At 40.0% G+C, this 12291-nt stretch overlaps 1 protein-coding gene across 1 annotated transcript in view; it reads right to left on the bottom strand.

The window, feature by feature from the left end:
- LOC115413488 (microtubule-associated protein futsch-like) overlaps positions 1–12291 on the bottom strand; it is an 89121-nt gene that overhangs the window by 29934 nt on the left and 46896 nt on the right. Inside the window, exons 32-37 of the mRNA XM_030126360.1 lie at positions 11323–11564; positions 9864–10527; positions 6860–8248; positions 4170–4504; positions 2275–2419; positions 439–639 (exon numbers count right to left, since the gene is read on the bottom strand). Of these exons, the coding sequence (XP_029982220.1) occupies positions 439–639; positions 2275–2419; positions 4170–4504; positions 6860–8248; positions 9864–10527; positions 11323–11564 (2976 nt within the window). The remainder of the gene's footprint in view (positions 1–438; positions 640–2274; positions 2420–4169; positions 4505–6859; positions 8249–9863; positions 10528–11322; positions 11565–12291) is intronic.

The following is a 12291-nucleotide window of genomic DNA, read 5'->3' on the forward strand; positions in this document are numbered from 1 at the left end:
AACAATTACAAGATAAATAAAATAATCAAAAAGATGAGTAAAAAAAACAAAATATTCAACAAAACGTGTTAATATGTCAAATTTGTTCACATTATTTACATTTTATTGTTAAAGGATAGTTTGTTAATCTAAATATTTTTATAATTTAATGTTTGGTTTTTTTTTGCACTAACACAGAGAGGAAAATTAGGAGTTGTCATTACTTTTAGGCATAATGCAATATAATTTTTTTCACATTAAACCAAGAAGATTTGGAGTCATTATTTATAGATCATTCTGTTAATATTTTACTTTAGATCACATTGGTCTGAATGTGGAACCTGAACTAAAACCAGTTCAACACCCTTGACTGTTGCAAATTCATGCCGCTGTCCACAGTGGAACCTTTATCAGGCCAGTTTTGGGCCGTGGGCCACATGTTCGACACCCTTGACATACACTGTCGGTGATGTCGCTCCATTCTGCGATCCTCGGCGTACATCGACTTGTGAGTTTCTGAGTGCAGCGTCGTAGTCGTGATACTCGTCTCCAGACAGTCGCCACGGTGACCTCCCGTCCTTCGCGACAGCTCTGCTCTGGACACCACTCCTTCAGCTCGTTCAGACGCTTCTGCAGAGACTCCACCTCCTCACACAGAGCCTGCACACACCGGGACGTCATTCAACAAGGGTTGAAATCCAGCTGAAAATCTGAACCTTTCTTCACTGTCTTAAACTTTTATGATACAAGCTCGAGCAGTTGCCAATAAATCCGATCTTTATACACAAATGGACAAAAGTATGTGAACATGTTGAATTCATGTGTTTCTTTTCTAACAGGGGTCTGGGATACAAAACAATAATGACTTAATGTCAGAATATAGTTTTATATTATGGGATAAATATCATTGCATTGGTTAGTTTGGTTTAAATTATCTTTATTTCCAAAATACCTCAGAGATCGTTTTTACTGAATTTCTCTCAACATTGATTTTGTTTTTGTTTTTTTTACCTATGACTATGATTTTAAACGTTTTACCTCTAAGTCTCTGAAATATTTTTCATGCTCTGACTGTAAATAATAATTTTCTACCACAACTAACCATCTACTTTCTTCACATCTCACTGAGGAAGAAAAATTGACCATTAAACCTTTAGGAAATACTGATGTTTTTAAACTATATGGACAAAAATATTGGGACACATCATGTCCTGTTCATAATGATTTGAGATAAAAACATCAATATTTCAATGATATTCAATGAGAATGATGAAACACAGGATATGATGTTAAACCGTTCACTATGCCAATAGATGGTATGCACATGAAGTTTGAGAGGGGGATGGGAGCTGTATCTCAGACATGGAAAGGATGTAAATTTCGGGACACATCATTAGTAGTGTTGCCAATATGAATGTTGGAATTAGCAGTCCACAATACTTAGACCAAATCGCTGGACCTCAGGTCGGTTCTAGTTAGCCCACTCCGAGGTCCACTCTTACACTCGACTACAGCTGTAGATGAAAATTCCAGGGAGATGTTGAGAGGGGGATGGGAGCTGTATCTCAGACACGGAAAGGATGTAAATTTTGGGCCACATCATCAGTAGTGTACCTTTGAGTCATAGGGTGTTTTGGCATTTCAACACTAGACTCCTTCATCAAAGGTGAGCTTGTGTCTCATGCCCAATTGAGAGAAATGTCTGGATATTTGAATGGTGCAGCTCCTGGACTATGATATTTATCCCAATATAAAACTATATTCTGACATTAGTCACTACTGTTTTGTATTCCAGACCCGTTAGAAAAGAAACAGCTGAATTCAATGTGTCCACATACTTTTGTCCACATAGTGCAGGGGTCACCAATCCTGGTCCTCGAGGGCCGGTATCCTTTATGTTTTAGATATTTCCCTCTTCCCACACACCTGACAGCCGTTATCAGGCTTCTGCAGAGCTTGATGATAGGCTTATAGTTTGAATCAGGTGTGTTGGAAGAGGGATACATCTAAAACAAGCAGGATACCGGCCCTCGAGGACCAGGATTGGTGACCCCTGACATAGTGTGTGTAATCCAGGTTGTATATTAACCGCATGCTAAAAAAATGTGAAACTAGAGGATATTACCTTTTAAATTAGGAGCGATTGATTAATTTTGGTTTTGTGGTTCTTCAGTTAGAAGCTTTGGAACTTGGATTAGTAAATAGGGAACAATTAACACTAATTAGATGCAAAGGAACAGGTTAAACTTGAGAAATAAAGTGAAATAGTGTTCTCATAGTGTCCATATAGTTTACCTTTATCTTGGTTTGCTGCTCGGTGCAGTCCTGTAGAGACGTGACCTTCTGGGACATGAACTGGCAAAGGCTGATTTCCGCTCTGTCCAAACTCTGGACGATGTCTTCTTGGGATTCGCAGTATTTTTTGTAATGTTCAACACATCTGAAAGAGAGAACTAGAATAAATATAACACTGCACTGGAGGAGGATGATGATGATGACCTCTGGTGGGCTGGTTTTGGCATGCGGGCCACATATTTGACACCCCTGCTCTAAAGTATGCTTGTATTTGACCAGTAAAAACAATACTAGGACCATTAGGCCTGTAATGGTACACTTACCGAACGGAACCGTTTCGGTACACACCTGTTCGGTTTGGTACACAGCTGTACCGAAACAACACAGTATGATGAGAAAAAGAAAAAGGAACGGAAGACGTCGTTCGATGCGGAACTTTAAATCCGCACAAGTTTCACACGGACATATGGAAGGACGCACACATTGACCCAAAATATGAAATAGCAGCTGATATAAGGTTAAAAAAACAACAAATATAATGTGAACCTGGAAGGAAGAGACTGAAGACCCTCCACCATCAGTACAGTCCAGTTTGGATCAGTTCAGATTCAGGTGAAAGACAACAATGAGGAAAGAGACGTTAATAAGACGGACGTTGTTTGGCCCCTAGGAACTACGGTAGTTCTAAAACACTTACACTAGCTCTGTCTTTCTGTCTGTCACACACGCTGTATAATAGAGGAATAAATAGAACGTTGAAAGTACGTAAAGTTTCACTTTCGTTTCAAGACAGCGTTCGTTACGTTAGTTATGGACCACACCAGGTATATAACTGCGCGCCCCCCCTACCCCCCGGCTCTGACAAAAAAAAAAAAAATCCCCTGTGCACACAGGCACACACAAATTTATTTATTTGTATTATTTATTATGTACTTGTTATTTTTATGCAGAATGTGAACTGACAGAACTGTGATTAGATTTTTCTTGTTTGTTCGAAACTACCTTTCAGGGAAAAGTGCAATACTAATGTTTAAAAAAATACATTTAGTAGCATTAATTTATTTTATTTTCTATTTGATTTATAGCAGCAGAATTATATTATTCCTGTTTTTCTATATTCTATTGTCTCCAAAAATTGGGGGAAAAAATGTTAAAAAATTCATAAATGCATTAATAGACATTTTGAGAGGTTTTCTTTCTTCCCGTACCGAACCGGAAAAAACCGAACCGTGGCTTTGAAAACCGAAAACGTACCGAACTGAAAATTTTGTGTACTGTTACAGGCCTAAGGACCATTTACCACAGCTGCAAAGGGTTAAATACCTCCATCATGTTCAAACATTAAAGGTGCGGGAGACTTTCGTGACCAATTTTTCAACAAATCTGTAAAATCTCAGTATCACGAATTCACGAAAATTCCAAAGATGCCCAAGTTACCTCCCGGTTCTGAATGTAAACACATGGGTTTGTTTATGGTGGATGGCACTTCGAAATTGTTCACCGTAATGAAAGCGATTCAGGTGAGTAATCACAGAAAGACTTACAGATTCATGATACTGAGGCTATGACTCAGGTTTTACAGATCTGTTGAAAAATTGGTCACAAAAGTCTCCTGCACCTTTAACCACAGCATTGATTTAAAACTACTACTAATGCTACCTCTCTTTTTTTTTTTATTAATTTGGAGTGTAGTCTACATTTTTACACCTGCATAACATGAGAAGGACTTTATGTTTGCAACAATGATAGCAAAATGTGTTAAAAAAAAAAAAGACTTTACCCACTTGAAAAGGGTAAGAGAGCCAAATGTGGCCCAGGAGCCACAGGTTGACCACCCCTGTCCTAATCCAATGAGAATCTATATTGGAACCAGAACCGCTAAATTCTTATCGTACCTGCCCAGATTCTCCATCTGTACACGTCCCTTTGCCTGGAGGGTGGACATCCAGACCAGGAGCCTGCTCAGAGTGTTCTCCAGCAGACGCTCCACCCGGTGGGGGGACAGGTAAGGGTGCTGGGGGAGCAGCCTCTTCAACTGGTCCACGTGGTTTTGGAAGTACAGCTCCAGGGAGGCCAGAGCCTGCTGGATCTGGTCCAGTTTTTGGGAGCAGGATCCATCAGAGTCTTGTTGGACCAGCAGAGAGGCCTCGGTGTCCTTCAGGAACTGGACGGATTCTTTAACGGCACTGGTGTAGTCCTTCAGAGACTGCCTGGCCCAGACCAGGTTCTCCTACAACAAATAGCATCAAATATGATCACTTACTGAAAACTGGGACCACATTGAGGACCAGAACCAGTGTGAGGTTTGGTTTAGTTGTTTTACACTAGAGGTCAAAAGACAGACCTCATTTTTTCAAGGTTATCATGATCTGTCTGGCTTTTTCTCACCATAATCAGATTATTTATAGAACTTCCTGCATTGTCATTTTGTCCAAATAATGCTTCAAATGCTGCAGTAACACAATCTGTTCTAACACCGCTTCAGTACAATCAGAAACACTCATTTAACTCCGGTAACAGGTCTTTATCTGAAACAGGTTTCTACAAGAGACACATCATTACGTTTAATTCCCACTATTTGATAAAACTGGTCATATCCTCCTGAGACCCAGAAATGCATTGTTGTCCTCTTTAGTGGACAAGAGTTTCACAGCTTTACTTAAAAAAAACCACTGTCCACTGCAAAGGGCATTCTTTACAAAAAAAAAAAAAAAAAAAAAAAAAACGTATCTGGAAAACTGTTGCATTGCTGTTTCTGATTAGGGTAATTATTTAATCTAAAAAGCCAGAAGTGTTACCTTCCTGAGGCTCAGAAGGATATATTATTACAGATACACATTTGAAACCATCCATTTGTAAATACATTAATGGACCATAGTGCAATTCTATTTCTGAAGGTCCAATTTGTCCACTGTATGTACTGTTTTTACATTTCCTCTTTTACATGTGTTGTTCATATTCCTATAGTGTGCTCATATTGTGTTTCTGTTTTCATTTAATATCTGAGTATTTAAGTTTATGCTCATTGCAGAGAACCACCTGTCTACATTTCTTTATGTTTACAGATAATTACAATAAACATTCCTGAATTAATGGGACATAACTTGAAGGGCTGGAACTACAGCTCTTTATTTTTTAGTCACCTACTAATCTCTGAAAGTGAAGCATTTGTTCCATTTTGTTTCTTTTACTAGACTTAGACACTGGCTGTCTGTAAAACCATTGGTATCTGTGATCATTATTACCTCTGCCAAGGAGGTTATGTTTTTGCCAGGGTTTGTTTGTTTGTCTGTCTGTCTGTCTGTTTGTCTGTCCGTTAGTGCGCAACATAACTCAAAAAGTTATGGACAGATTTTGATGAAATTTTCATGGTTTGTTGGAAATGGGATAAGGAAGAAATTATTAAATTTTGGTGGTGATCGGGGGTGGGGGGGCCCACGGGGGGGCCCATTTCCAACAAACCCTGAAAATTTCATCAAAATCTGTCCATAACTTTTTGAGTTATGTTGCACACTAACGGACAGACAAACAGACAGACAGACAGACAGACAGACAGACAGACAGACAGACAGACAGACAAACAAACAAACAAACAAACAAACCCTGGCAAAAACATAACCTCCTTGGCATGGGGGGGCCCACAGGGGGGGCCACTGATCAGCCTTGGCGGAGGTCTGCGCTCTCCGAGTGCTTCTAGTTCTTTTTCATTTCCACTTGAATGTATTTATTCTCTCTGTACTAATGATCATTTATTGCTTTCTGTTCCAGGCGTCTGTACAGAACTGGGTCAAAGGGCTTTTGTTTACTCTGCACCTTAAGCATGAAATCAGCTGCAGAAACACTGGAAACTGAGTTCATTTCATTGAGCGCTTTTAAATCCAAACAAAGTTCTTGAGGCCAACTGTAATTTCACTTGTTTTTCTTAATCTGATCGTAAATGTCATTTTTACTATTTCTAGTTAAATGTGTGTGTTGTGTCTTGTGTGTTTTAACGGTGCAATCTTGTAAGTGTGTTTTGTATTTGCTGCATCTATCTTGGCCAAGACTCCCTTATAAAAGAGGTTCTTAATCTCAATGGGATTGTTTTCATGGTCAAATAAAGGTTATGAAAAACACCCTACAAAATGGTTATTTAGATTATTCACATTTTTTTTGTAAATTTATTCATCTGTAATTTTACCTTTTTCACACTAAAATGAAAAAAAGAGAAAAATTTGGAGCTGTAACCTGAAATATCTTAAGAAAAGTAAGTGTAATTTTAACAATATTCTGTCTCCGTTTATCATTTACACGTGCATTATAACTTACAGATCACAGTGGATCTACAAATACACAAAACATTTAATAACAGAAATAATATTGTTAAAATTGCACTTAATTCTCTTTAGAAGAAAGTATGATTACAACGATATAAAAAAATACTCTCTAACAGTAAAAGTATGAAATAATGGACTATAAACATAAGACTTGTATGTAAGTTTGCTAACAGTAAATCAATCTATCTATCTATAGATTTTATAGATATATTCATCTTATATTATCCGTCCATCCATCCATCCATAATAGAAACAACAATGCAACTTGCCATCTTTGAGTCACATTCTTGAAGGACTTCATTCTTCAAGTCCACCAGATCCTGTGATCCACCTCCGGGTGTTTTGTCCTTCTTCTGCCTCAGAACGTCCCATGCTCTCATTCTGGACTCTACGGTCTTTTTCAGAGCCACCGTCTTCTGGTATTCCTTGTGAATTGCCGCCTCATTGGGCTCCATCGTCGTCGGTTTCGTCATCTCCTCCAGGGTCTTTCTGAGGAAGGCCCGGGAGGCTTTGGTCTCTAATTCCAGGTCCAGATCCTGGAGCAGGTTCCACTCGATGAGGCTGAGGCTGTTGTTGAGTCCGGTCTCCATGTGGTTCAGACTCTCCTCGATCTGCCTGAGTCTCTGCCGCTCCATCGACAGCTCTGACGGGTAAATGTCGCTGGAGATCACGTGGAGTTTGGAGCTGGTCTCGTTAACCAGCTCTTGGATCACAGGGAACTGGACCAGGAGGCTCTGGCTGATCTTGTACCGCTCCAGATCCCCGGGGTGGTCTTTGACATGGCGGACCTGCTCCTTTATGTTCTCCTTCAGGTCCTCCACACACTGCCTCAGGTCCAGATACTGCTCATGGTCCTGGATCTTCATTTCCATCGCAGCCATTTTATTCTGGAGTTCTGAGATGATGGAATGGAGATCCCTCGTCTTTTCCTGAGGAGTCCACGGTTTCATGAAGTCCACCTGGGTTTTATACTCGTGGATCATGTGTTTGAAAGGTTCCAGAGCCTGAAGGTACTCGGTGGTGATGGGGAACCGGTGTCTGTTCAGATCCACCAACATCTGCCTCAGGGTTTTCTCAATGGTGACCAGGTTCTGCCTTCCTGGAGTCATCTTCTGGATGAGTTCGTCCAGCTCCTTCTTGTTGGCCTTTTCGTGGATGATGATGTCCCTGATGTCCTCCTGGAGGCTGGTGAGTTTATCGAACAGCTGGCAGTTCTCAGTGACACTGAGCTCAGAGGAAATGTCTTTACTCTTCATTAGAAGGGCTTCGCAGACCGCCGCCTGCCTCTCAGCCTCGGCCTGGGTCTCCTGGACCAGACGAGACTGCCGGTCCACTTCTGCAGGACTCTCTGGACTCCTGAAGTCATCTCTGTTCAGGTGAGACACCGTCCAGGAGTCCAGGTCGGCCATCTGTTGGGACAACTTCTCTCTGGTCTGCAGTCCTGACTCGGTGTCTCTCACAGCCTTGGACAGTTTCTCCATGGTGGACTTGGACAGTTCTTCCAGGGACTTGAGGGAGGAGACCACCATGGGCACCTCCTCAACCTGGTCCAGCTGTGGGAGGAGCTCCGTCACCTCCTCCACCAGAGCCTCCAGCTGACCCTCTTTGGTTATAACCTCCGACTGCAGCTTCTTCAGATCTCGGAGCTGACGGTGAACCTGAAATAAGACGATGAGAAAATTAAACCTCAGTGTCAAAGAGAGGAAATTATTAACCCATAACGACCCAGTGGTACTTTTCTGGCAGGTCCCAATTATTCAACCTTTCTTAAGTGATTTATCACCATTTACGATAATATTATCCTCCGTATTTTGCTATTATCAGGAAAAAATCCGGTATTTGCCTATATTTAATCTACTGATCAAATAAATGTTCATAAAAACTAATTAAAGCTGAGGGTTATTATATTGAAAATAGACAAAACTGTAGAAAAACTGACTTTTCTGGTAAAATCTCTCATTAACTGAACATAAACCCAGTGTGTCCATCCATTGTCACTGATCCAACTCCATGGGTTTTACCGGTGAATCTATGTTGTAGAAGATGACGGTGTTTCCATGGTAACTACGGAGCCTCTGAACATACAAATGGGTCATATCTGATGACCATGAAAAGATGACAAACTGTATTTTACACCAATTATTTACATGGATTTTTACACTCAATTCCACTGTTCCTCAAATAGGCATCTTTCTTTAAAAACATAACAGTTTCAGTTTTGTATTGGATATTGTTTTCTTTTGGAATGAAAATGTTCATTCAACAGATTCCTGTGTGTCGTTATTTATACAAGTCAGTTAAAATGCCCTGTTTGATTTGGAAAAACAAAAATCATTTTAAAAGCTGGTATAAATTTGGGAACTACCTAATTCTGTCCTGTTTTTCAGAACTGACTCTTAAATGAACCCTTCAGGCATCAGAGTTTTTTTCAAATAATATTCAGTATTGATACCAAGATTTCAAAAAGCTGCACCTTGGAAGTGTTTAGAGATAAAGTCATACTGTAAATGAGAAAAATATCGGATAAGACCCAGAGTTTATGATGGGAGTAAATGTACTCATCTAATTTACATATAGCGATGTCACAGGGCGGCGGCCATATTGGATTGTGTAACTTTTAGTAAAACTGAACTTTGAACAAGTTTACATAGAAGTTTTCTTTGTGTTTCTTTCACCTTATCCTTAAAATTAATGACTTTAAACATTTTTAGAAAGTAAAATGCACTAAGTTTTGGTGTCTTTTTATCCAAGCAGCAGAGTAGACAAATCTGTCCTTATCTATCCAAACTAAAACTAAATCAACTTTACTTACTAAACCAGCTCAGGACCACATCTTTAAACTGGATTTTCTTCTTCACTTTGAACAGAAACATGCCCTGAAATGGTGTTAGAATTAAAGGGGCACATGTCTGCCATCTACTGGTGGGAGGTGGTAACAAGATTTGGCACCTCTACCCGGAGATATGGTCTGTTGCATTCAGTTACTTGTCGCAATATTGCAACTTTGGCGCTTAAAGTTTGCGTTTTTTTTCTCGCTGTCTTTCTTTCTGCAGTTGCTTGTTGAATGTTGCTGCTGTTAACTGCGAAATTTCCCAAAAGTGGGATAAATAAAGTCTTATCTCATTGAGTTAAAATTTCACTGTTTAAACATCTCTGTACTGTTATTTTCAGCCTTTACTGGATTCCACTGTTCTGTTAAACACATTTTTCTTACATTTCCTTCATGTGTTTTTATCTTTATCTGCGTGAGGAGATAAATGAGTGAATAAACACCTCCTCAGGGAGCAGAGCCACCCTCCTCCGCCGACCCTCGATGTCCATCTCTGTCTTCTTGGCCCAGGCGAGGCCGTCCCTCATCACCGTGATGATTTTGTCCATGATGGGGTTGCTGCTGTTCTGGGTTTGGGAGGAGACCAGTTCCTCTGTGTGGCTCAGTTGTGTTTTCAGCCCTTGCAGCCCCTGTTGAATGTCTCTGTTTTCCTTTTCCCACTGTGAGCTGCTGAGGAGCTCCTCCGACAGCCGCTGCAGGTGGAGGTACTTCTGTTGTGCGGCTTTAACCTCTGCATTTGCCTCCATCACCTGCTTCGCCCTCTTACAGTTCCACTGAGCATCAGATGGAGACTTGGCTTCAAGGTCTTTGGAAATGTTCTCCAAGTGTTTCTGCAGCATGGATATGTCACACAGAAGGTCGATGGTTTCACGGGACTGGATGTTTCTGTGATGGAAGGACTTCTCTACAGCTCTCTCCAGGTCTCTCCACTCCTGCTGCAGGTTCTTCAGCTCATTTTGTGCAGCGGCTCGCTCAGATCGGCTGAAGTGAGGACTCAGTCTGGTGAATATCAGGAGCCATTCTCCCAGCCTGGTCCTCCTCTCCTCCATGTTCCTCTGTAAGGAGCACAGACGCTCGGCCTCCTTAGAGCTGCTCTCACCTGGACACCTGAAGGAAACAGGAAAAATAAAGTTATATGAAGTTCGTCTGGTCCAATGCCCTCACACTAATACACTCATTTTGGAAACATTTGAACTCTTACAAAATTTCAGAAGACTTGTTTCCAGTTGGAATCATTTCAATGTAACATAAACCAATGGATTAGATTAGATTAGATCTCTCTGGGAAATTAAGGTTCCAGTAGCAGAAAAACATTGAATGTACACATATATAAGAAATATTACAGGACAAAAGGAAAGCAAATAGTATAAAAATAGTAGTGTAAAACAGGCAGTTGGACATCAGAATATACTAGTAGAAATAAATAGAGTGGTAATAATAATAAAAAAGGAATTATGCTAAAATATTCTAATATGCAGTGTGTGTAAGTGTGTGTGTGTATAGTTTAATAATAGCAGAACTACTACTAGTATTAATAATAATCGTAGTCATAACAATGATATATAAGTAAAAAGTAATCTAAGTATTAAGTAAGAAGAAGAAACAATAAGAACACTAAATTAACAACAATAAACATTGTGAACTTGAATAAACAATAAACATTGCACCACAGAAACTGCACAGATTAACCAATAACGTTAGCTTCATTCATATAAAATCAAGTTATGATCAGAAAACAGCAAAGGTAAGACAACATTTATAACCATTGCTTCATTTATTTTTGTTCTTCTTTGTCTCGTTCAGTGAGTTTCATCTGTAGTGATGAAGTGATGACAGTTTGTAACAAACACAGAAATTAAACCACAGTCTTCATCCTTTATAAAACCATGAGAATACACTAACGTTGTCATGGCGTCCAGTTCTGTGGTCAGGTTCTTCAGGCTGGTCTTGGCTGCTTGTCCCTGTTGGTTGTAATCGTTGACCAGCTGCAGTTGCACCTCTTTACTCTGGATGATGGCGGTTGCGTCCTGGACGGCGGTGGACCACCGGTCCTCAACACGCTCCAGAACATCCGGGTCACCAGCACCAACACTCCTCTGCTGGGAGAGCAACGACAACTGGGCCAGCGCCGCCTCTCTGCACTCCTGCACTCACCAACAACACAATAACACAGGGTTAAATTAAATAGGGTCATCACATTTCAAAACTATTACCAAACATTTATACTTTGAGGGTTTTTTGACAACTTTATTTAAACAAATACAGTTTCCCATAAAGTTGCAGGATCTGTGCTGATTTCAGATCACTCAGAGAAATACTTTGTTAGACTTTGACTTTTGTTGTTACTGATGTTGTTTCTAGACACATTCCTCTTTATTCCTACTTATACACACCAGTAATCACCTCTGACCAGGTACAATGTTCATATACTGAGTCCCAATTATAATTTATGGCCAACATTGTAATCATAAAGGCACAAAACTGGCCTTTACTGGATATGTGTTCATTTTCCTTACAGCAAGTTGTTACAGGCATCAGAATCAGAATCAGCTTTATTGGCCAAGTTTGTGCAAACAAACAAGGAATTTGATTCTGAATTAACCTTAGCATTCACATGTTGTAGAACAAATCCAGTATATGTATAAAAATATAGAATAAAGAATAAGACTATTGTTTTTTAGAGAACTGTAAAACAGTGTGAGACCAAACAGTAAACAGAACAACAGTGAAAGTATTAAAACCAACAGTGCAGTATGAAAGGACAATAGTGTAATCCAGAACAGGTGCAAATATAAACCAGGTACAGACTGTTGGATCAACACAGTGACTGCCTGAATCTGTTGGGTTCTGTTTGGTTCTGTAACGCCTACT

Source organism: Sphaeramia orbicularis, chromosome 22 (assembly GCF_902148855.1).
Source record: "Sphaeramia orbicularis chromosome 22, fSphaOr1.1, whole genome shotgun sequence".
Lineage (NCBI taxonomy): Eukaryota > Metazoa > Chordata > Actinopteri > Kurtiformes > Apogonidae > Sphaeramia > Sphaeramia orbicularis.